Raw genomic sequence first — 25658 nt, forward strand, 5'->3', positions numbered from 1 at the left:
CAGGTAATGATATGGTACCTACACTTGCCACTTTTTTATTGCATCTTGTCAATATAGCAGAGTTTGCTGAGTTTCGAGGGGTGGCATTTTTCTGGGTTTTTTTATTAAATGGATATAGAATTCCTTTCAAGCAACAATTTCACAGCTACAAGGGATCTGATAGATCATCTAATCTAACCCCTTCATCTTTAGGAAAAAAATTAAGGTTTTTGTGTGACTTGGGGGAGATAACTTTTTTAACGATCTTCTCTGAAAATCATTATGTACTAGGGGATGAATTGATCATCTGAATTTTGTTTCCAGGTGGCAAATGTCCATGCCAGTCAGTCAGTCAGCAAGTATTATGAGGTTCCTAGGACTCTAGGAAAGGTACCATGAGAAATATAAATATTTAGTTAGGCAAAAAGCATCACATTACCAACAGTGTGCCCACACTCATCTTGGTCCAGAAAGTATGCCCCTGGTCCCAGGATGCTGACCTTCCCTAGTCCAGTTACACAGGACTCAGTTGTTATAAACTCTTCAGCACCTCAGTTCCCAGTGCAAGGTTATACTAGGCACTTTTCCCAAAGTCCTTAGCCCAGAAAAATACTAAAGAAGAAAGGAGAAGGACCATCAACAGGGCTAAACCCACATCAATCCAGGCTAACCCATCTCCTTTTGCTAGGTGACCCATTTCAGGTAAGGTTTGTTCCATTAACTGTATTTCATCTAAAAACAAAATCTATAGCTCCAACCTTTGCTTGGTTCATGAGGACCTGACTCTTAGGTTATCAACAGATAATTCATTATGAAATCCACTCAGACACAGCTGGGGAATGTTCATTTGAATATGACTTTTCAACAATTAGCTACAGAGAGTCCCTAGAGATGAGTCTTCCTTGCTTGTGCTCTTTTAATTTGGGAGAAAAGGAGTCAGAAGGGTGGAGAGGGATTGCTTTTCACAGCAATGCTAAGACCGACATCCTGCTTTTCATCTGTCAAAACAATGCTGACAGTTGATTTTCGTGATGGAAAAAGCTCTCAATTTATCATCTGATTCCAACTAAACCATTCATTCCCCTAGACCTTTTAAAATGTTCTTATAAATTACAGTGAGGAGAGACAGAGCTGGGCTTCCTTTAAACAACAGCCACCAACAACCAAAAGCCAGTGTGTCAAGGATTTGGGCTTCCTTCAGCAGCCGTCAGGGGCAATATGGATTAAATACTTTTTTGTAACTAGCAACTATAATTATTCGGAAATTTTGAAGCCCTGTGATTTCTGAAACAGCTGCACGAGTGAACCCTTTTCCCACTGCAGCATCCACTGAGGGAGAGAAACACCATAATTCTATCCTTCCAATAACTACAATTTTATATTGGTAAATCAAGCATAAAATTGGTAGTTGAAGTGCTTCCAGGAGTCTTTGTTTAGAAATACCTTTATTCATCTATATATTATCTTGGTCACTAGCTTTCTAACTGCTATCTTCCTACAGATAAGAAATTCTGTTTACTATGTTACCATTACTGTATTCAAAATGTGTTGTTATCTAGTGTTTGTTGAGTGCTGTTAGAAATAATGGGGCCATAACTCAGCCTGACAAAATGGTCACAGAGTGACAGAGGTGATATTACTTCGCTGAGGCTGTTTGTGCTTCTAGTTATTTCTAATATTTGGGTGTTTGTTTTTTTTCAATACAGGTATCATATCAACATTTCTTCATGTCCATCCTTTTGGAGCCAATATAGAATATCTTTGGTCATACATGCAGCAGCTGGATTCTAAGGTAAATGGTTTTTATCTAAAGGGCTTTCATTGCCTAAATGCAAAGCGTCGTGATTGCTGGCAGCAGGTGGACTCCACATGAGGCCCCATTAGGGATGTAATGGGGAAATGGGGCCTGTACGCTTCCCTCGTTCCCAAATTCTTTGGCAGTCAGGCTGCCTTCCTTCACTTGCCTCTGTCTTTGTGGTAGAACAGACTGTTATCTGAAATGACAATGACTTTAAGCAGATGCTAAATTACTTGGGGAAGCTTGTGGGGAATGTAAAATGTAAGGTTAGTCAAGGGAGTCTCAAAGACAAGAGAGGAATCAGTCAAGGGCTCCCGTTAGGGCATCGGCCTTGGACCATGCTGGCAGGCCTCCCGGCTACAGGATTTCCATTGACTTCTAAAGGAACTTGATATGGTGAAAAAAATGTTTGCAGTCATTTAAAGCTACCAGAAACATTCTATGGCTTTTAAGAAAATAACTTAGGTCCTAAGTTATTTTATGTGTTGTTGGCCAAGTTACAAAGCATACCTACTTCCTCTCCTCCAATTCTTCCTATCTTCTAAACAAAGTGTGGTTTCTTTCTCCTTCCATTTTGATCCAGGTCGGTGCAAATGGGATTTTGTGGGATCTTCAGAGTCCCACAAAAAGATACTCTCAGGATCTGAGAGAAGGACAGTTAGTGGTCCTTTTTTGGTTTTATTTAAATCATCAGGATCTTCCCCCCTGCCCCCAATAGTACCCTCTTTCCATGATGACATTCTTGATGTTGTCTCAAAGTTAAGACCTTTCTTGCTTCTTTGACGTCCTTGCATTTTCTTTCTCTTCCAGTGCATGAGGTTCCTACAAGTATAGAGAAGAAAGGGGTTTAGGGGGTTGACAATGCTATAGGAAAGCCCATTGGTGCCAAACTGGTGCCCACAGAAGCCCTGGTAGTAGCTAGAAGGCCAGAGAAGCAAGGCTGACTGATCACTATAGAGCAGATAGAACTCAAAGATCCAAGCTCTTGCTCCACTTAGGGTTGCACAGTGAGCCAAGAAGTTGTGAAGTGGATAATTTTCTAGTCCTGTTTATAGATTGGCGTTATGCCACATTGTGATCTAGATAGAACATATGGTCATTTATGAAATGTAGAGAACCCTGCACATTTGAACAGGAAGAGAAATAGCTCTTAACTGGAAGAGGAATAAATCATCAACGCAACTGAGACTTTCAGGAAAGAAGGAGCTGGAAAAAAGAAGGGAGGCCGGTTGCATTGAGGGATTAAGCACTTCAGCCATGAACACAAATTAAAAGCAGTAGGAAAATCTTTAAGAAAGCTTGTCTAAAGGGGACCATCTCTCAGATACCTGGGTCTATTGAGGTCCCAAACTCAAAAGTTCTCCAACCTGAAGCACACATTGAAAACTCTTGCCCAATCTCAGGGCAGTACTAGCTAATGCCCCATTTGTGTTGTTTTTAGGAGAGGCCATCTTGTGTCTTAAAGCCATTAGGATCCCTGCATGGGTCTGACCTCCTACTTTAAAGGGTCTAGAACAGTCTAGAACCCTCTGTCATTATTGGCAGCAAGGATTTTCCTTCTATGCTATATATCCCTGACATTTTTTTTTCCTGGCTGGGGGTGGTGTGGAATAGAATAAGACAAGATGAATGACCTGTCTTAAGGGACCCGATAGATTGGAAATATCTTCCTTGCCTTGGAGTGAGGACACCTGAGTTCCAATTCCAGGCCTACTATGGGATACTGGGCAGGTTATTTTCTTTTTCTAGGCTTCAGTTTTCTTAATTACAAGTTAAGCTCTAAATATATATATATATATATATTTACACACACAAAATAATTATATATGATGATCATATGAATTTAGAGCTAGAAGGAAGCTCGGAAGTTACAGAGTCCAATTTTTTGTATATTATTATTTATGTATATTATTATACAATATAAGTAAATTATAATATAATATATGTCATAATATATTATATAGTTATTGTATATTATATATAATGTATATTTCTCTTCCATATATAATATATAAGAACATATATAACATATTATATAATATATAGTATAATATATGATAAACAAATTGCAAATAATTCACAAAGTCCCTCCTAATAGTCATAATTCAAACATTTGAATTATGTTTCCTGTGGCTGGAGGACATATGATACTCATCTTGGTATTCGCCCACAGCACCAACTACAATGCTAGGTACATAGCCATCGTTCTTCAAAAAAAAAAATGCTTTTTGAATTGAATAAGCATGAAGGTGCAGTATACACTATAAGAATTTCATTTCCTTTTATTTTAGTAGATTATTAACAGCTTCTCCTACTTTTTTCTTCTGTTGATCCAACCCTTAGCACAAATGCCTGGCACATATTAGGCATTTAATAAATGCTGGTTGACTTGACTTAATATCATTTTCCCTCATATCCTGAGCATTTCTTTTCTTACCTTTCTGGAAATCCTTTGAGAGAAGAGAAGTATTTAATAAAAAGAAGCAAGTAGCTTTTAGCAACAAATGGTATTAACCAAAGAATCTACTTTTCAAGAACTTCCGGGACCCTGTGACATCTACATCACTGGTATAAGTTAATATTTACAAGTGCTACAGTGAGTAGAGTAGAAGACTTTGAGTCAGGAGCACCTATGTTCAAATCCAGCCCCAGACGTTTATTAGCTCTGTGACAATGGGCAAGTCATTACATATCTCCTAGCCTCAGTTTCTCCATCTTTAAAATGAAGGGATTGGACTCTGTGGCCTCCAAGCTTCCTTCTAGCTCTAAATCTATAATCCTATGATTATTATATTTTCCCCCTCAGGGAATAATTGAAATAATGGTTTTTACTTATATTGATGGTAGAGTGGTAGGTAATCTTCCTTCTCCATTTTTATGCTGCTCAGCAGGTATGTCAACCATTTTCAGGCAGACAGACTTTGTGCAGTTTTCTCCATCAATCTCTGGGGATAATAAATTCATTTAGAATTAGACCTTAGAAACTTGGTCTCCAGTAATAAGATTAAGTTAAGCAATCTAAGATAACTGAAGAGATGATAACAGATCTCCCAGGTGCCCTCACTAAGTTTGTTACCTGACTGAAGACGAACTGTAACCCCAGGTAATCTCCAAATGCCATTTCTTTTTGGTTTTTTTGGGGCAATTGGGGTTAAGTGACTTGCCTAGGGTCACACAGCTAGTAAGTGTGTCAGGTGTTTGGTCTGAGGCCGGATTTGAACTCAGGTACTCCTGACTTCAGGGCCAGTGCTCTATCCACTGCACTACCTAGCTGTCCCCCCCAAATGCCATTTCTAAGCCATTGCCAGGGATCTTTGAAAAACTATAGGAAATAGACAAGATGCTACAGGAATAGAAATCAGCAAATGACCTGTTTTCAAAAAAAAGCAGAAAGAAGATGGAGTCTTTAAATGATCATTGAACTTGACTTTGCTTCCTAGTAAAATTCTGGACTATATTATTAAAAAGATGGTTTATGAGTACTTGGAAAGGAAAATAGTCATCACTAAGATACAGAACAAGTTCAGTTGAAAACAGATCAAATCAGACTACCATTATTTACTTTTCTGACAGGGTTACCAGACTGGTACAACAGAGTACACATAGTACACTTGGGATTCCAGTGAGGTATCTACCCAAATCCTTCATTAACACATTAGGCATAAATGCATCCTTCATGAACCTTGTGAACCAATTAGAGGAATAAGGGCTAAATGGTAATACACCTAAGTGAGTTTATAACTGGCTAATGACCAAACAGGAAGTATTGTGATTGATGGACTGATGGAGGGAGGCCTCTCACCTAAGGATTTCTCCTTAGCTTGGGTCTTTCACCCTTTTTTATAAATTACTTGGATGAATCTGACCTACTTCTCCAATTTGAGAATGGCATGAAGTTGGGAGGAATAGGTGATACATTGGATGACAGAATTGGGTTCCCAAAAGATCTAAGGTGATGAAATTTGATAGGGATAAATACAAAACCTTCTACTTTGAAAACACCAACTGGACGAGTACTGGATTAGTGAGTAATGTTCATATAAAAAAGAACTGGGAAAATAAGGGACTGTAAGCTTTGGGTGAGTCAACAGTGTGAAATTAAAGGTCCTCCCTCCAAAAAGAAAAAGAATTAATACCATCTTGGGCTTCATCAGTAGAAGGATGGTGTCCAGGATAAAAGGGCTGATGAGCCATCTTCACTCTGCCCTGCTCAGATGACATCTAGGGGACTTACTGTGTTCAGGTCTGGACACTACAGTTTAGGAAGGGTGTTAACAATCAAGAACACACCCAGCTAAGTACAACTAGGATAATTAAAGGACCGGAATCCAAACCGTCCCATGTGAAAAGTGACAATGTTTTAGAAAGAGCATTGAATTGGAGTCCGAGGACCAATATTCAATGTGGCTAGGTGGCCTTGGATGAGTAACTGACTCTCATTTTCCTACTCTGTAAAAGGAAGGGGTTACAGTGATTGATCTCTGTGGTCTCCTTCATCTCTAAAGCTGTGGTCCTGTGAGTCTTTGTTTTGCCTGGGGAAAAAAATTTGGGGGAAGAGAAAGACCAGTGGAGGATGGTAGGAAGAGAAAAGTAGGAGACTGAGCATGGTTAAGGTCTGTAGAACACTTTGCTTTTATCTCCCTTGATCTTCACAACACTCTGTGAGGTAGGAGTTATTATTATTCCCATTTTACAGATGAGGAAACTGAAGCAAACAGGTCGAGCAACTTGCCCAGGGCCAGTCTTCTTCATTCCAGGTCCAGCCCTCTCTATCCATTACACCATCTAGCTGTCTCATATTTTAAAGGCAGTTGTATATAAAGGAGGATTAGGCTAATTTCCCCTGCTCCCAGAAGGTAGAATTAGGAAAAATAGGTATAGAAGTTGCAGAGGTATATTTGAACTCAATACGAAGAAACATTTTATGACTATGAAACAATCCAGAACAACTGGGCTGCCTTCAGAAGGTACTAAAATCTCTGCATTACTCAAATCCTTCAGATGGAGTCTGTGGTGAAATGAAGAGTGTCTTGGGCTTATAGTAGAGAATTCTGTGTTCTAATCTACCCTCTGACCTTGAATGAGCCACTTAAATTCTCTGAGTTTCAATCTCCCTGTCTGTAAAACAGCAGTGATACAGATAGCACCTACCTCACAGCTGTGTGTGTTATTCAGTCCATTTTCATTCTTATTCAACTCTTCATGACCCCATTTGTGATTTTCTTGGCGAAGATACTGGAGTGGTTTGCCATTTCATTTTACAGATGAGAAAACTGAGGCAAACAGGGTTAAGTCATTTGCCCAGGGTCATACAGCTAGTAAGTGTTAGAAGTCAAATTTGAACTCAGGAAGATGAGTCTTCCTGACTCTAGGCCTGGCACTCTATCTACTGCAGGTAGAGAGCCTTGTTAATAGAGGTTTTGTGGGGCTCAAATGAAATGATGGATGTAAAGCATATGTAAACCTTAAAATGCTATGTAAATGCCAGTTATCATATCACTGTCATTAGCCTCCAGTCTGGTGATGACTTCCTTCCTTGAGCCTTTCAAGCAATGTTTACAGAGCAATGAGATATGCTAGTAAATATATAACATTCAGGCTCTCCCATGGGAAAAAAAAAATGTATGCCCATACACTTTTAAGTTTGATCTGCAATATCAACCTTTTCTTAAGTCTAGATGATCAGCAGAATAAAACCAGCATCGATTTGTAGCCATTGCTGATTTCTGAGGTGTAAACGCTAACACTGAAAACTTGACAGTGGTTCTGTAAGCCAGTGTTGTGCTGGCTTCACTCTACCTTCACATAGAAATATCAGTTATTAAGTAGATTAGTATAGAGAATGTTGTAGGAGGAATAGAATTGGACCATGTGGCTTCTCAAGTGCCTTATTACTCAGGAGTTTCTGTAATTCCATGGTTCCATACCTTTCCTCAGAGATTCAGTTGGATGATTTCATCTTATCTCAGATTGGCACTTAAATTTTGGAAGACAAGCAGGAAATTGTGCCCCTGAGACAGGAAGAGCCTAATGCTTACTTCTCCTCATCAATTCTCTTTTCCCCCGGTGAGGAGCTGTGACTATCAGTCCCAGAATATACCTTGGCAAGGGGAAAGGGCCTGGCAGATGTTTTGATGTAGCAATATTGGCTACATTTCTGTAGACCATAATAATTTGCAAAACACAATCCAGGTAGCAACCTTGGGGGGTGGGTAGTACAGATTTTATTTTTCCCTTTTCCACAGATGAAGAAACTGAGGCTTAGCGATGTTAAGTAATATCTCTCCCGTAGTCATATAGCTAGTAAGTTATGGAGCCAGGATTTAAATCTGGATCTTCTGACAAATAAAATAATGCTTTCTACTATCTCATATTGCTTCTTCATCTATCTGGTGTGGTTCAGGAGAGGCAAAGGGGACTGACCACCATCTGTGGCCCTTTAAGATTCTGGAAATGCTTAAAGCCTCTTTCATCATAGTTATCATTCAGTTGTTTCAGTTGTGTCTGACTTTTCCTGACCCCATTGGGGGTTTTCTTGGCAGAGACACTGGTGTGGTTTGCCGTTTCCTTCTCCAGCTCATTTTATGGATGAGGAAACTAACCAAACAGGGTTAAATGACTTGTCCAGGGTCATTCAGCTAATAAGTGTCTGAGGCCAGATTTGAACTCGGACAATAGATAACTGTGGGATTCTGTGGTCCCTTCATCTAAGAACTTTAATGGCATACAAACCCAGGACAGCACCCTCTGTTGTTTTTTTTTCAAGTCTAGGCCCCATCTTCCGGTGTCCAAGACGCGGTCATTCCTAAATAGATTGATTCTTATGTCCTAAGAGATCCTGTACCAGGTGAGCTGCTGAAATTCTGTCTAGGGCGTGTAAGGTTAATCAGAAGGAATTGGTTGATGGAGCTGTCACAGGTAGTTTTTATTACAATGGAATATTTTTTTCTGGGATATTTACTCATTTAGAAACATTTAGCATGTGTGAAGTAGAAGCAACCTGGTGTCATGGACAGAGAGCTGCCCTTGGGGCCAGGAAGAGCTAAGTTTAAACGCTGTCTTTGAAAGACACTGGCTCTATGACTGTGGGCAGCTCAATTAAGTTCTCAGAGCACTGGACCATGGGTGTGGGCTGGCTGCATGTTGCCACGCAACTCTCCCAAGGGTGGCCCCAACAAGATTAAATGGAGCTCCTGTCTGATTTTAATGTGTTGATGTAGTGATAAAAAAAAAAAAGAATATATGAACATATGTGGTTTTCAAGTAAAGATGTGGCCCACAATTTAATGGCCTTTTTCTCTATCTGATTTGACCCCACTACTCTAGATACCTCTCTAATTCTCTGGTTGCAGAAAAAGTGCTCCTCTGAATTGTTAGAGAAAGTCTCCTCATCCAGGCAACTCCCTTTGTCAATGAAGGGAGCAGCTAGGTGGCACAGTGGATAGAACACTGGGCTTGGAGTCAGGAAGACTCATCTCCCTGAGTTCAAATCCAGCCTCAGACACTTACCAGTTGTGTGACCCAGACAAGTCACTTCAGCCTGTTTGCCTCAGTTCCTCCTCTGTAAAATGAACTGGACAAGGGAATGGCAAACCACTCCAATATCTTTGCCAAGAAAACCCAAATGGGGTCATGTAGAGTCAGCCATGACTGAAACGATTGAACAACACCAACTATGTCAATGAAATCATGGAGCTAGGATGAGTCTTTTTTTTTTTGTGAGGCAATTGAGGTTAAGTGACTTGCCCAGGGTCACACAGCTAGTAAGTGTCAAGTGTCTGAGGTCAGATTTGAACTCAGGTCCTCCTGGCTCCAAGACTGGAGCTCTGTCCACTGTGCCACCTAGCTGCCCCCAGGACCAGTCTTTATCCCTTTGAGTCAAGTATTTCCAAAGGACTCTGTACTGGGCACTTTGGGGTACACAAAAATAAATAAAACATGTTCCTTGATCTCAAGTAATTTATAATCAAGTAGGTGTGATAAGATGTACATACAAATAATTATAATACAAAATTATAATTATAATGAGCAGTAACAGGACTGAGTAGACAGAGAGATCTGAAAGGTAGGGATAATAGTGCTTTTACTACTGATTTCATAGGACTCTTAAGCATTTTCTCAACCACATACATATATGTGTATGTGTGTATTGTGTGTATATATGTACATATGCATATATATGTATGTATGTGTATATGTGTGTGGTTTTTTTGACAGGTCAGCTAGGTGGCCCAGTGGATAGAACACTCGGGCTGGAGTTAGGAAAACCTGAGTTCAAATATGGCCCCAAACACTTACCAGCAGTGTGATCCTGGGCAAGTCACTTAATCCTGTTTGCCTCAGTTTCCACATCTGTAAAATGAGCTGAAGTGTGTGTGTGTGTGTGTGTAGATTGCACAGGCACATAAGCATACACGTGTACGTATAACTGTGTTTGTATATTGTGCCTGTGTGTGTATGAAGTAGTTATTCCCTGGGTGTGTGTGTGTGTGTCATTCAGTCATAAAGACTAGCTTGGAAATAATAATAGCAGCCTGGCATAGTGGATAGAGAGACGGATGGCCTTGAATTCAGAAAAATCTTGTATCCCCAGCCCCGGCAGGACAAATAGAGAATGGCTTTTTCAAATGCTCGTTGAATTGAACTGAATTGCATGCTACTTTGTGCTATAGACATTTAGTACACTAAAAATTAGAGAGGGGAAGACATTTGTGATTACATTAATGATAGAGCCAGGGATTCACTGCATGCCTTAGAAATAACCTCTTTGCCTTGAATAATCCCCACTTCAATGGCACTTTAAAGGTTATAGAGCACTTTCCTTTTAACACCATGGGGTAGAGAGTACAAGCATCTGGTGGTAGTGGTTCTTGCTGCTACCTGGTATTACCCCAACGTAGGCAGCTTCTGAGAAGAGCTGCCGATTTTATAGTGCCTTAAGGTTTGGAAAGTACTTGGCGTTCCATTATCTCACTTGATTTGATCCTCACAACTGCCCTGTGAGGCACATGCTATTATTTTATAATGAGAAAACAGACTGATAGAAATTAATTGACTTGCCTAGGGTCACACAGCTGTCTGCTGGGCAAGATTAGAACTCAGGTCTTCCTGGCTATTTACCTAGCTGCCTTCTGGTTAGGGAAATCCTTCTATCAGTGCACACTGGTAACTTCTCTGCAGCTCTGAAGTCTTGAAGAGTAACCTGGGGTTCTGAGGTGACTTACATAGTCAGTATGACTTGAATGCATATCTTCCTAACAGAAGCCGGCTCTGTCTCTGCTAGGCTAAGCTGCTTCTTTTATCTCCATTTTACAGACCATTCATGGTCACCCAGCTGGAAAGTGTCAAAGGCAGGATTCAAACCCAAGCCTCCCGACTCCCAAATCCATTGGGGTTCCCCCCCAATTTATCCCATTCTCACTCTAGCTTCAGCTCCCAGTCCCCAGCTTTAAAGTCCAGAGCTGGGCTGGGCAGAAAGCGGTTTCCACAAAAAGGAATTCTGCCCTTGAATTTGGCTTTCCCTGTTCTCGGGTCTTGACTCAGCCCAGGCCTTTGCCTTACAGGACCTAAAGCAAGAGAAATGGAGGGGGGGACCCTCATGTTACTCAGCTTTCCCCTGCTGGCCTGACTGACCTGGGGAGATCAGCCAGATAAGCTGGAAAATAAAATTGATTTATGTCTGCTCATGTCAATTTGTACATGTGCCCAGAGGCCCCAGGCAAGCAGGGCTGGGGGGGAAGGGGAGGGTTCACTCAATAAATCAAAAAATAAACCAAGCAGATCTTGTAAAATACCTCTGTGGCGTTTGTGCCACATAAGCCCAAGAAAGTAGCAGGCATCTCCGTTATTGAGAGCCTGAGCCCATGCCCGTGGTTTTATTTAAAATTATAACAGATAAATCTGACCCAGTACATCAATGCTTCATCTTTGGGAATTTTAAAGTAGAAAGGTGATGAGAAGGGGAAATCACTGAGAGCGTCAAAGATGCCTCAAGCAAATGCCACCAACAGCTTGGAGGAAAAACTGACTAGGTAATAGAATGTTCAGAACTTATTTGTGACAGAAATCTCCTCCTCCTCCTCACATCCCAAATGCACAACGTGTAGGGAAATGGGATTGCAGAGGCACCCATCTCCCCCCCGAATCCAAGGATTCCACTGAGTTTCATTTTCCACATCTATGACCTCCTCCTCCTCGAGTCCCTAAGAGGCCTGTCAGACCATGTATTATAGATGCGGGAGCTGAGGCTAAACGCGCTAACTGCCAGACCAGGGTTTCCCCCAACATCTCCTGTGTCTTCTAGGAGGGCCGTGGTCTTTTGTGTCAGATGCTGCTGCTCCCAGAGACAAAAGTGGCCTAGAGTAGGATGTAAAGGAAACAGATCAGTGGCTGGGCAAATTATTGGTGTGGCGTAAAAGGGAAAGGCATTGGGAAGAGCTACAGATACTGTTCAAATAAAGAAATGCTGCCTGTGGGGCAAGAAAAAAGACCAGAAATAAGGTATCAAAGACAAAAGGAAAACCTGAGAAAATCTAAATGGCACTCATGGACTTATGGTAAGGTGGATAGAGTCAAGGAGATCTGAGTTCAAATACAACTCTCGGACCCTCACTAGCCATATATTCCTGGCCAAGTCACTTAATGTCTCTTTGCCTCAGTTTCCTCATTTGTAAAATGGGGATAATAATAGCACCTATTTCCCATGATTGTTGTGAAAATAAAATGAGATGACAGTTGTAAAGTATCTAACACATAGTGGGTATTATATACATGTTAGCTATCATTATTATTATTACTAATAACTAGCAATATATAGCTCCTTAAGATTTGCAAAGTGCCTCCTTTATGTTATATCTGAGGCCAACCTGACCCATCAGTGCCTCAGAAGGAATGCTGAGGGCATTTTAGAATGCAACTTGACTTGGAATAATAGAACTTTACAGATGGAAGTGTAAATAGAATTTTACAGATAGAACTTTCCATCACCTGGTCCAGCTCCTGTATTTTACTGGTGAAATAGCAGGCCTCTAGAGGTGGGCCTATGACCACGTAAAGGGACTTGACCAAGGTCACACCTTTAGGTGGCAGAATTAAGGGCCCAGTCTTGTGTTTGCTTGTATATGCTGCTGACAGAGCTTCCTACTTCATCCCAGTAAAGCTTTAGAAAATCATGCCTCCCAGCAGATAAGAGTGAGTTTGAAAAGCACATACTTCTCTGCACTCTTCTCTAAGTCTGAAGGGCAGTATTTTACTTATTTGCCATAAAAGCGTTGACTCAAGGGTCAAAGGGCAGCTTGGTGTAAATTGGAAAAAACATTTGACTTGGCACTCCAGGTTCAAGTACCAAGCGATACCTCCTTTTAGCCTCGAGATGTTTCCTTTCTTTGGATTATCTGACATCTCACCATTTAGTTACCAGTAAGCTCTATTAAATATACTGTAAGACTTTGGGGAAATTGCGCTGTAGACTCCAAAAGGCATTCTGTGTAAATAACACTATGCTTCTGTGCAAAGGTAGAATAGTAGAGTGTATAGAAACCTGGCCTTGGAATCAAGAAGACTTGGGTTCACATCTAGTCTATGCCATCTGTTGGTTGTGTGACCCTGGACCCCTGGTAGTTGTCGTTGTTCAGCCGTTTTTCAGTTGTGTCTGACTCTTCCTGAACCCATTTGGGGTTTTCTTGGTGAAAATACTGGAGTGGTTTGCCATTTTCTTCTGCAGCTCATTTTACAGATGAGGAAACTGAGGCAAACAGGGTGAAATGACTTTCTCAGGGTCACACAGCTGGTAAGTGTCTGAGGCTGCATTTGAACTCAGGAAGATGAGTAATGAGACTTCAGGCCCAGCATTCTATCCACTATAGCACCTAGCTGCACCCTCCTCCAGTAGCTTTTTTTTTTTGCTTTTTGGTGAGGCAATTGGCGTTAAGTGACTTGCCCAGGGTCATACAGCTAGTGAAGTGTCAAGTGTCTGAGGCCAGTTTTGAACTCAGCTCCGAGGCCAGAGTTCTATGCACTGTGCCACCTAGCTGCCCCTCCCCAGCAACTTTTTAAGATTGTAAGTTACAGATCTTAAGTGGGAGAGCAAGTTGCCTATACCAGTGGAATCACAGGTCCAGTCCAAAAACAAAAACAGAAGAAAAAAATACCATTATACACTCAGGGACAGTACAATTTCTACCAACACAGATTCTAATCCCTCTCATTCTTGAATTTCTGTAGGAAAAAATAAATCATCATCTCTTGTCCACCCTACTATTAATGAACCTCTTCAATTTAGGTTGGTCAATCAACAAACTTTTGAAAAGTGCCTACTATGTGCTATGAACTGTTATAGTGCTAGGGTATATGAAGATAAAAACAAAATGGTGCTGCCCTCAATGAGCTTACTTTCTACATACAAGTAAATAAAAGCTATATGCAAAATAAATGCAAAATCTTTCAGGAAGCAGCCCCAGCAGTCCTCAGATCAGAGTGCATGCTTGAGCTGAGCTTTGAAGGAAGCCAGGGCTTCTAAGAGGTGGGGGTGAGGAGCGAAAGCATCCCGGGCACAGAGCCCAGTCCTTGCAAAGGCATAAAGATGGAATGTTGTGTAAAGGAAAAGGGACTTAGGCCAGGCTGGCTGAAATGTAAAGTGCATGACGAGTAATAATGTGTCAGAAGTCTGGAAAGATAGGATGGAGCTGGCTCAATGCCAAACAGATAAGTTGCTATTTTATCCTAGAGGCAAGAGGGACACAAACGGCAAATGCACCAGCAGTCTCTGGACCTGTGCTTGAAGTCTTTCCAGCTTGGGGTATGTGCCCGAGCTGATGAGACCCCAGGGTCACCTCCATACCACAATGGGGGCATCAGACAAGGACTACAAAAGGAAGTTGCCATGCACATGGCCCTAAAACTTCAAAATAGATCCATCGTATTTTAAAGCCTATTTCTTTTTTAAATTTACCTGAACTCAATTTACCCATTCTAGAGTGAATTTCCTTTTAAAGGATCAGTCAGTTTATAAGCATATATTAAGTGCCTACTATGAGCCAGGCACTGTGCTGAGTACTGGGAATACACAGAAATGCACAAGACAGTCTCTGCCCTTCAGATGTTCACAATCCAATGAGGGAGACCCCATATTTAGAGCTGGAAGAGATCATAGGGGTTATCACATCCAGCTCCTTCATTTTACAGACAGGGAAACAGAGGCCTAGAAGCTTGCCCAAGTTTACACCTACAGCAAGAAGCGGGGCTGGGATTTAAATCCGGGTCTTCTGAGTCCAACTTTGGTGATGTCTTACTATACAGCATTGCATCTTTCACTCCTTCTTTTTCTCTACTACATACTGAAGTTCCTTTGGAAATGAATGGCAGAAGTCTAAACGTGGGTCATCCTACATCAAACTGCCTATGAGAGCTATCCTTCATGCAGTAGCTTCCAGCCATGACATTGATTTGGGCTGAACCCTTCATAGACCCTTGTGAACAAAAGCAAATGTTTGTTAGATTGCTGGGCAAGGTGGGTGGGATGTGATTCCCACCTGCAGTTAGCCAAGTCGAAACTCATTGATTGAGTACATACTGAGTGCCAGGCACTGTAATAAGCACTGGGGATAGAGAAAAAGGCAAAAGCACTGTCCCTGCCCTCAAGGAGCTTGAATTGTAATGGAAGAAAGACAACACAAAATCTACTTCTATACAAGCAAGATAGAGCCTAATTGGAGATAATCTTAGAAGAAAAGCACTTCTTAGAGGTGGTAGGGTTTTAATTAAGACTTAAAGGAATCTAGGAGACAAAGATGAGGAGGCATAGCATTGCAATCAATCAGTTAACACTGATTAGGTACCTACTATGTGCCAGGCACTATGCTAAGTGTTGGGGATACAAAAAGAGGCAAAAAACAGTCTCTGCCCTCAACGAGCTCACACACAAACAAATATATACAGGATAAATTTAGGAAATAATTGACAGAGAGAAGGCACTGGAATTAAGACAGGTTAGGGAAAGCTTCCTGTAGAAGACAGAATTTTAGTTTGGCCTTAAAGGAAGCCAAGGAGGTCAGTATTTGGAGCAGAGGAGGGAGAGCATTCCAGGCATGGGAGACAGCCAGAGAGAATGCCTGGAGCCAAGAGATGGAGGGTTTTGTTGGTGGGAGGAGGCCATTGTCACTGGATTGAAGAGTACATGTCGGGGAGTAAGGTGTAAGAAGACTGGAAATGTAGAAGGAGGCTAGATCCTGAAGAGTTTGCATTCCAAATAGAGTATTTTGTGTTTGCTCCTGGAACACAGTGGAAGCCAGTGGAGTTAGAGTTGGGGGTGACATGATCAGACCTTTGTTTTAGGAAAATCACTTTAGTTGCTGAATGGAGAATGGATTGGAGTGGAGAAAGACTTGAAGCAGGCAGACCCACCAATAGGCTATTGCAATAATCCAGGCATGAGGTGTAAAGGGCCTACACCAAAGTGTTGGCAGTGTCAAAGGAAAGAAGGGGGCATATAGGAGGGTTATTGCAGAGGTGAAATCCATAGGCCTTGGCAACAGCTTGGATATGGGCAGTGAGAGATGGTGAAGAATACAGGATGACTCTTAGGTTGTGAGTTTGAGGGACTGGGAGGATGGTGTTACCCTCCACAGTAATAGGGAAGGTAGGAGGGAGGGGGGGAAGGCTTAGAGAGAAAGATAATGAGTTCTGTGCAAAGGTACAGTCATTATATGGAATGTCTTGTCCAAGGAACATTAGGGAGGTCAGTGTCATGGAAGGGAGTTAGATGTAAGAAGACAGGAAAGGTAGGAAGAGGCCAAATTATAAAGGCCTTTAAAAACCAAAGGATTTTATATTTGATCTTGGAGGTAATAGGGAGCCACTGGAGTTTATTGAATTGAGGAGGAGGGAAGTCACATGTTCAGACCTGTGCTTTACCACCTGAATAGAAAATAGAATAGAGTGGTGAGAGAGGTTATTGCAGTCCAAGCTGAGGTAATGAGCTAATAGCAAGATAGCAGCCTCATATCTCCTATAACTTTAGCATTAAGTGCTTTGCCCTCTAGCCAGCCAAATTAATTGGCCACAGCTGTCCTTAGAAAATAATGAATGGGGACGCATGTCATGGAGTGGAAAGAGCACTTCCTTTGGAACTCGAGGGACATGGGTCCAAATTTCTCCTCTGACACTATCGATGTGACCTTGGGCAAATCACTTAGTTTCCTTATTTGTGGAATGAGGTAGGTACACTAGTCCTGGAGGTTCCCTCTCACCCTTGAATTTTGAATTATATATTGCTATAGGATTGATGACCTGAAAGCCTAGCGCTTCAAATGCAGAAAATATATCCTCAACCCATCACTTGACTTCCTTCCACATTAACGAGAGATCCATTTTGCTCCAACTGATTTTTCTCCCCTTCTCCTAGATATCGGCAAATGAAATTGAAATGCTTTTGATGAGGCTGCCACGTATGTTTAAACAGGAGTTCACAGGCGTCGGAGCAACACTGGAGAAAAGGTGGAAGTTTTGTGCCTTTGAAGGAATTAAAACCACCTGACTGTAAACAGCAAACGCCCTCTTCTTGAGAAGCAACCATCGTACCATATGGGCTGGGCGAGGCTATCTGAGAGGAAGATCTTTGGAGTGGGCACATGGCATTACATTCGCAGCGCCGTCAAGGCCTAATTTTAGTTCCATCTGTGGTGTTCTCTTGTGAGTGGAAATGTAATTGTGCCCCAGTTCCTTAAAAATAAACTTTTTAAAAAAAAGTTTCCTACTGTGACAGAGCCGTTTCCTATGAAAACTAAACTATGACACCACATTTGCAAGGATGGTGAGGTTTTCATATCTGCAACATCCAAGTAAATCTCACAGAGCAGAACATTGGAGGGAGACGTGGACTGACCGTGGTTGTTGCTAAGCTACCCAGAAATGTAGATGTAATGTATAGTTGAGCTCATTAAATGACATTTTCCTGGAAGTCTATCTTTCTGTTTTATTATATAAGTAATTTTACAGTGAGGGGAAAAAAATCATACCAAAAGAAAACTTGAATATGTGTCCTAATAGTTAATGTATTTTGTAAATTAAGTTATATGCTATTCCAGGGATTTTTTGCCTTATTCAAAGAGGCCTAAAATGTGATTGGACTCCTCAAGAATGCTCTATCAAGATTATTATTTTTCTAAGGTAACAATTCTCCATCATAAGTTCTTTTAACATGGATTGCATAACAGTTTTCATAAACATTGTAAATAGAGGGAAAAAAAAAACAAACCAGTGACCCTGTCTTGTACTTGGTATGTTACATTCAGGTTTATGCATCAAAATAAATATTCAGTTGCTTTACTGTTACAGATTTTATAGCAAAGATATTAATTTTTTTCAATAAATATGACTTCTACCATATTGGTTTTACAAGCAATCCCTCTGATGTTTCTTAGTTTTTCCTGTTTGAAAATGTACTATTTCTTAGAGTCAGTTGCTCAGCCCTACCCCGGTTCTAACACCTTCCCATTTTACACATGAGCACTGTACTAAGGGAGATGACATTGGCTCAAATTAGAGAAAATTACATTTCTTAGAGTAGGAAGTGCCAAGATGGAAGATTATGCATTTGTTAAAGAGAGCAGATATTGTTTAAAAATATCTAGACAAAGCAGTCAGATTTAACCAATATAAATTTCACATTTGTTCAGTGGTGTGTCAGATCATTACAATGCAACCAATTAGTCACCCTTATTAACTCACAGATAATCCTTTTGTGCATCACTTTGCATAAGGGATTAAAGAATTCACACTCGGCCTAGCATATTAACGTTTGGAGGCAAAAATAGTCGTCCATCGATTCAATATTCAATAAATATTTGTGGAGCAGTGTGGGATGTACAAAGAAGAGTGATGCACAGTCCTGCCCTCGAGGAGCTTCCAGTCAAATACAGGAGAGATAAAACAGTGACAAACTCCTAACAAAATACAGACTATGAAAGTTCAATAAGAGGCTTACAAATTGATCAAGACTTTGGACAGAGGCCATATTGTGGAAAAAGGGAAAGATCACTGGACTTTAATTACACCACTCCTGAGCTGATATTTGCCGGCTGAGTGAGCTTACATTAGTCACTTAACCACTCTGAGATTCAGTTTCCTCATCTTTAAAATGGGGATTGTGATACTTAGAATGTCTACCTGACGGGGTTGTTGGGAGGATCAAATTAAATGACGTTGATAAAGAAGTTTTAAAGGCGCATAGTGAATATACAAAGCACCTGTTACTATTCCTCAGTGATGACTTCAGGGAAGCTTTTTTAAAGGAGATGGCATTTAAGTTGAGACACAGAGGATGTTTAGAAGTTGGACAGACAGAGATGAGAGGGAGGTTGCTCCCAGCAGAAGGATCACCAGAAGCAAAAGTATAGTGAGTAAAGCCAGTCTGGCCACCATGGAGAGAGCAAAAATTTAAACATGGGGGCAGGAGATGATTTAAGGCCAAATCTTGGACAATTTAACTGTTTGAATCTTTCACCACCACCACCCCATTTCCCTCTCTTATGTGTAAGAGCAATGAATAAGGACAATCTTAAAGGAACTGATTAACCTCAAAAGTGTCACTTTCAAGACCACAGCCTTACTAAGAATATGTTCCCAAACACCAAACAGTTGATGCAATGCCTTCCTAAAGTACTGATGTCATCATAATCGTCAAGCAACATTTACTGAACCCTTATTACTGAACTCTGGTGTGCTAACTGCTCACTGGATGCAAATTAGCCCTCTAGAAATTTACAAAAATATTGACCATTTTGGTCACTACTACTGTGTATAAGGTCAGGAAGAAGGAAGCATTTATTGAGCACGAATAATGTGCCAAGCCCTCTGTTAAGCACTTTTTACAAATAATATCTCATCCTATCCTCACAACAACCCTAGGAAGTAGGTGCTATTATTTTATACTTGAGGAAACTGAGGCAGATAGAAGTTAAATGACTTGCCCAAGGTCACACAACTAGTGAATATCTGAGGGTGGATTTGGAGTCAGGTTATCCTGACTTCAGGCCCGGTGCTCTCCCTATTATACCACCTAAATACCTAGGCTAGGGTATTGCATGCAGGATATCAAAGAACCATATAATCCTAAGCCACATTTTGCAGGAGGTAAAAGGAAAAGCATGTAGTCAGTGGTAGCCTCATTTCATTAAATGATTACCCATACAGCTGAAAATAGATGATTTTAATAGAATAATATGTATATAATAGAATAATAATAAAAACGGAGTGGCTCTGCTTACTATCGAGGATAACGTTTTGCCCCATGTCACTGAAGCCTATAATGACTAAACTGAATATGAAAGAGTGAAACAGAGAATTAAATCAATTACCCAGAAAAGGCAGATCCTTTTGATTCATGTCTTCACAAATGGGTGCTAGCCCCCTCATTTGGACCCATGTCATTGTGTTAGTGACCCAGGGAAGGAATAAAATGAGCTGGGTAGAATATCTGAACTGACCATTATATGATGGTTATCTTGACCCACCAGCCCACTTGCCTCATGAGTTACTTCTCTTTGATCATGGACCAAGTGCCAAGGAAAACTGGAGAAGTGAATGAGGGATGTCAGTTCCCCCATCTCAAACTCACACAGGAGCAAGCAGAGAAGTCTCAGAAATTCTAGATCTTTTCAATGTTCCTAGTCTTTGTTTCTTCTCCAGGACTGAAACAGAGGCTATGCTGGCCTCTGATTGCCTCACTCTCTAATCTAGGCTCCCAAGCTCTACCTATAGTGTTGAGACTACCATTGGTCATGTGGCTGACCTGGTTCCCCAGTCAATGGCCACTCCCTATTCTCTCCCAACAATCTGAAAAGCAAGGTCAAAAGTGGAGTAGCAATGAGAAAAGAACACAACCAGAGGGCAAACATCCCTTCATCCTATCATGTGACTTCTGAATTAGATATTGGATGAAATAGGGAGAAGTAATAAATATTCTCATATTGAGCCAAAAATCTGTCTGCCTCTAATTTACATTTGTCCTAGTTCCATTTTCTAAAGCCATGAAGAATTAAAGGCACCTGTTATGTCCATCCAACCATCTCTTTAGACTATCCCCATTTCCTGTAGCCCACCCACTTATTTCATGCTGCCAATACCCTGGTTGCTCTCCTGAACACCCTATTCTGTATTTTTTTTTAAGGTCATGATCAGGCAAATTTATATTTCTATACAAGTTTCAAGAGTATCAAGCAAGACAACGCCATACAATTTTTGGCTACATAACCCCACCCCACCCCCCAAAAGTTTGTACAACAAATTTTAAAAGACTTCATGGCCTTTCATTCATTTCATCAATTAAGATACACAAAGCAGCATATATATAATCTACAATCTGGTCTCTTCTGTGACTAGAATTTTCTCGTTGTTCATTTTGTCCAATACAATTTTTGCTGTCATCAGTATCCATTGGCTCAGTTTTTAACCTCATTCCTCCTTCTGTATGAGGCAAATCATCTGGCAAAGAAGACAGGCAATTCTGGATCATTTCAATAACTCGTTCCAAGTGCTTCTGAAATCTTTCAGCTGTTTCAAGGTGCTGCCTTTTCTGTACCTCCATCATGACTCTGAGCGTCTCCCTTGCTTGGTGGGGTCAGTATTCATTTATAAGGTGATGCACATGGACAAAAAGCAGCTTAAGGTCTTCTAGCTTTTCCTCTCGTTTTATGCTTCCAGGACTCCTAATCAAGATAACTAGAAGATCTAAAAAGTTAGATAAGGATAGACATAGTGAGTTTTCTTAGTTCTTTCTTATGATCAAACTGCATAGGGTGAAGTCGTTCAATGCCCTGACTTTCCAAAGGGCGGATGATAAGGTCATCACACTGGAACTGATTGCCAAACATCATATAACTGTCTTTCATTGGAGGTGGAGGCTTAGGAGCTAGACTTTTCCGGATGTTTTCATCTGTATATTCCTTGATGTATTGCATTGGTGGTGGAGGGAGTGCACTCACTTGCTGAGGTTCACCCATTTTGAAAGATCCAAGTACCTCCCACTATGCCAAGCAGTCTCTAGACTGTTGCGGATAAACCGCGTCCCCTATTCCGTATTAATACTTATTCTTCTATGATTCTATCATTCCATTGATATAGTTACCCATGTCACTGGCACTGATCACAACCCATTTGGGGATTGCCATACTGTGTTATATATCACCCATACCTTTCCAAAAATTCTCTAAAGAGGAGCATGCCCTCATCTGGTTCTTTTAATATTTCATAAACAATAGTGAAATATGAGGATTGTCCATCTATTATCACTCATTCATGCTTCATGTCTGGCCCAGCTCCTTTGACTCTCTGTTAAGATAGTGGATATCATCTTTATAAAACTGTTCAATGCTTACCATACTCAATGTTTTCCAGCTGTTGATTATTCAAAAACATTCATACTACACATAGATGAGGATTCTGAGTAATGATACATAGGTATAAAGCCATTGGTCTCCATTTCTTCATCTCCAAAATAGTTTCAATATATTTTTCCACATAATTTACAACACATTTTATGCCATTCTCTGCTGGGCCTACCTTCAGATTGAAGTCAGCAAGCATCAATATATAGATGAGGACTTGGATGAAAGATCTTTTCAGGATTTTCATGGAATTTTTTTTCTTTCTTCATCTACTACAAAAGAAATTGGTGCCTAATCTGCAATTATGTTCATGCTTTCATGATGAAAGCAACACCAACAGCTTCTTTCTTTTCGTTCTTTCTCGAGAGCCCATGAATAGTCCTACTTAGCTAATTCTCTTCATCTGGTTTTCTGGTTTCATTTAGAGTGAGAATATCAGTACAATTGTCTAATTTCTTCCATTATATAGCAACATATCAATCATTGGACAAACCTCTCATGCACAAAGTATGAAAAGTTTAACTAATTGTAGCTGGTCTCAAATTCTTTAATTCTTATCACCTTTTGTCCCCTTTTCCATTATATTTTCACCAATTGCTGGAGAAGAGATAAATTTGAGGACAATTTTGTATTATCTGTTCCATGAGTATCCGTGGCCAAAGTATGAATCCCCTAAATGTTACTAACCTTCCGCTGGTAAGCCTCTCCCTATATGGCTTGAATGGTTCTCAGAGACCAGGCAGAGTGTCACCATGCTCAGACTCTAAACCTTTTCAGTTTGGTAGAACTTGCCAGTGCTTGTGTTCCTCTGGACTCAGAACCCAAGACCACTTCCATCCTACTTAGGTAGGATGTTTGTGGAGGTCATTTTATTAATGTCCATTCTAAAATGTGAAGCTCAGCCCTGACCACTGTCACTCGATATCGTTGAAAGAGCTCTGGATTTTGATGAGAGAAGGGCTAAGTTAGAATTCTGAGGTTTTGGCTCCCTGAGTGTCCTTGTCACTTCACCTGTCTGGGCCTCAGTTTCCCTATCTGTAAAATGAAAGAGAATCTCTAAGAACCATTCCATCTCTAAATCTATAATCATTCTATACTCCAGATGTGAATATTTCCTTCCTTTGCACTTAAAAATATATTTCTATTATTGTAGAATATGATAGTAGTGGTATTATACAATAGCCCACAATGCTTGCAATCTCTAAGTCAGCAGGGTCTTTTTCATATGTGCTATTTTCTTGCCAAGTCTTTTCCAACATTGATAATAATTAGCAATTATTTGGCATTTTAAGGTTTGCAAATATTATCTCATTTTATCCTTACAACAACCCCAGGAAGTAAATACTATTATTTTTGCCATTTTGCTGATGAGGAAACTGAGGCAGACAAAAGTTAAAAAGGCTTTCCCAGAATCACTCAGCTAGTAAGGATCTGAGGCTAGACTTGAATTCAGGTCTTCCTGAATCCAGGACCAGGGCTCTCTATCCACTGAACCGCCTAACAACCTCAAATTTTACCTTTCAGCAACCCTGAGAGTTAAGTGCTGTTGTTATCCACATTTTACAGATGAGGAAACTGAGACATATAGAAATTGTGTGACTTGCCTAACATCACCCAGCTAGTATCTGAAGCCAAATTTGAACTCATCTCTTCCTGATTCCAGGCCTATCACTCTATCCACCATACCTCCTAGCTGCTCCAACATGTATGTACGCAGTTGAATTTATATACTCAAGTGCTGAGCTTGAAACTCAATAAACATAAATATTAACATTCACTTCAGCTCATCGTTCCAGTGTGTGTGTGTGCGTGTGTACACACACACGCACACACACACACATATATATATATAGGACCCCAATTCTACCATTCAATCAATTAGGCATTCCTCTCAGTTTTGTTACCCAGAAGTTTGCCAAATATACTGCCTGCATCCAAATCATTGATAAAAACACTCAACAGAACAGGGCCAAGGGTAAACCCTAAATGTCTGGTGTTGGAGTCAGAGGACCAGCTTCCAATTTTGGCCCTAAAACTTACTACCTGTCTGATCTTGGTCTGTTCAGGTAAAAGGCAATTTGAAAAAGTCCCTTTGCCTCTCTCAGTCTTATTTCTTCATCTGTAAAATGAGGCGTTGAACTAGCTGCCCTCTGAGGTTTTTCCATCTTGAAGACTCTTATCCTCTTACCTTTCTCCTGGAGTTAATAATAGCTTTTCTTGTGGTCCCTGTGGTTCTTGTTTATGTGTCCATGGAACACCAGATGCTGCATCTTCTTCAAGAGATCCTATCCTCTCAGATGGGGCTTCTTCACCTTCTTTATATCATGGACCAAGCCTTCAGCAGCCTCTGGACCCCTTCTCAGAAGAATGGTTTTAAATGCATAAAATCAAATACATGAGATTACAAAGGAAACAAATTATATTGACATAATTATGAAAATGTCAAAAGTTCCAAGTTCATAGACTCCCAGAAATCTCTCCTTGTACTCCATGATAAAAAGCCCCTGCCCTCAGGAAAGAGCCCCGTGTGCATTACATAGCTCTAGCAGCCTGGAGTTTCTTTTCCTTCTCCTTTCCCTCCACGGTCACATTTGTTCCCCCACCAACCTCTTTACCCTGGTTCTGATTCGCTTTAGAGGGATCAGAATCTTTTTCTTTCTGACTTTCTTCTTGAATTATTTCTTCAGCCCTAAGTACTTTTCATCCTGTCTAATGAACCGGTGCTCAGCTAGAGAGTGCTCAAATTCTTTTTACCTTCTCCCCAAACAGCCCAATTAATTTACGTGTAATAGACATATGGCATCTGATTGTCTCTGGCGAGAATACAAATACATCATCCCTAAAGATCATTGAAACACCTCGTAGAACAAAGGTGAGGGTTCTCAAGTGAAATAATGATTTTGTAGACCCCTGAAAAGTGTCTGCTTACTTCACTGGCTAGTTGCTGCTGGTAACTAGTCATGGTAGATTTCTAGGCTGACCAGTCCCTTCTGTAAATTATCCCAAACTAATTTGTTCAGGTGACCATTTGTTAATAATCAGCATTGGTCTGCTAAACACATTCATTTGTTTTTAAAAAAAAATTGTGAGCATTTCCAAGCATAGATGATTTCCTACAAATACTACATAATATGGAGGAATTTGAGTGGGGCAAGAAGTGAGAGAACTCAAAGACTGTGTCATACCAAAGACTTGTCACCACATTATAGGAGGTACATGCCTTTATGTGTCAAATCTGGAGATAATCAGCATGATTCAGCATTTAAAAGCTCCTTGTCAGTGCCAAGGCAAACAAATTATGATTTGAAAAATAAAATAAAATCAGATATGGTAGAACATACTCATTGACATGGATCCCTCCTCCCTTAACCTTCACCAAAGATACAGTTCAAAACCAATCAGTGCCTGCACTTCTTACCACCATTGTCCATATTCTCCTACTCACCACAAGGGGAACTTATTCGTTATGAAAGGGAACTTCCTGAATCACTATTGAGGTT

General features: G+C 40.6%; 1 protein-coding gene and 1 pseudogene across 3 annotated transcripts in view; one reads left to right on the forward strand and one right to left on the reverse strand.

The window, feature by feature from the left end:
* ENOX1 (ecto-NOX disulfide-thiol exchanger 1) overlaps positions 1–18168 on the forward strand; it is a 677866-nt gene extending 659698 nt beyond the window's left edge. For all 3 annotated transcript variants that reach the window (XM_078147594.1, XM_020971657.2, XM_020971652.2), the window contains 2 exons: positions 1686–1771; positions 17178–18168. In XM_078147594.1, coding sequence (XP_078003720.1) covers positions 1686–1771; positions 17178–17309 — 218 coding nt within the window. In that variant the 3' untranslated portion in view covers positions 17310–18168. The remainder of the gene's footprint in view (positions 1–1685; positions 1772–17177) is intronic.
* Positions 18169–21071: 2903 nt separating this feature from the next.
* LOC110197670 (mediator of RNA polymerase II transcription subunit 7-like) lies at positions 21072–21834 on the reverse strand (annotated as a pseudogene).
* Positions 21835–25658: the final 3824 nt, after the last annotated feature.

Source organism: Phascolarctos cinereus, unplaced genomic scaffold (assembly GCF_003287225.1).
Source record: "Phascolarctos cinereus isolate Bilbo 61053 unplaced genomic scaffold, phaCin_HiC Scaffold_7;HRSCAF=346, whole genome shotgun sequence".
In the NCBI taxonomy this organism is placed as follows: Eukaryota; Metazoa; Chordata; class Mammalia; order Diprotodontia; family Phascolarctidae; genus Phascolarctos; species Phascolarctos cinereus.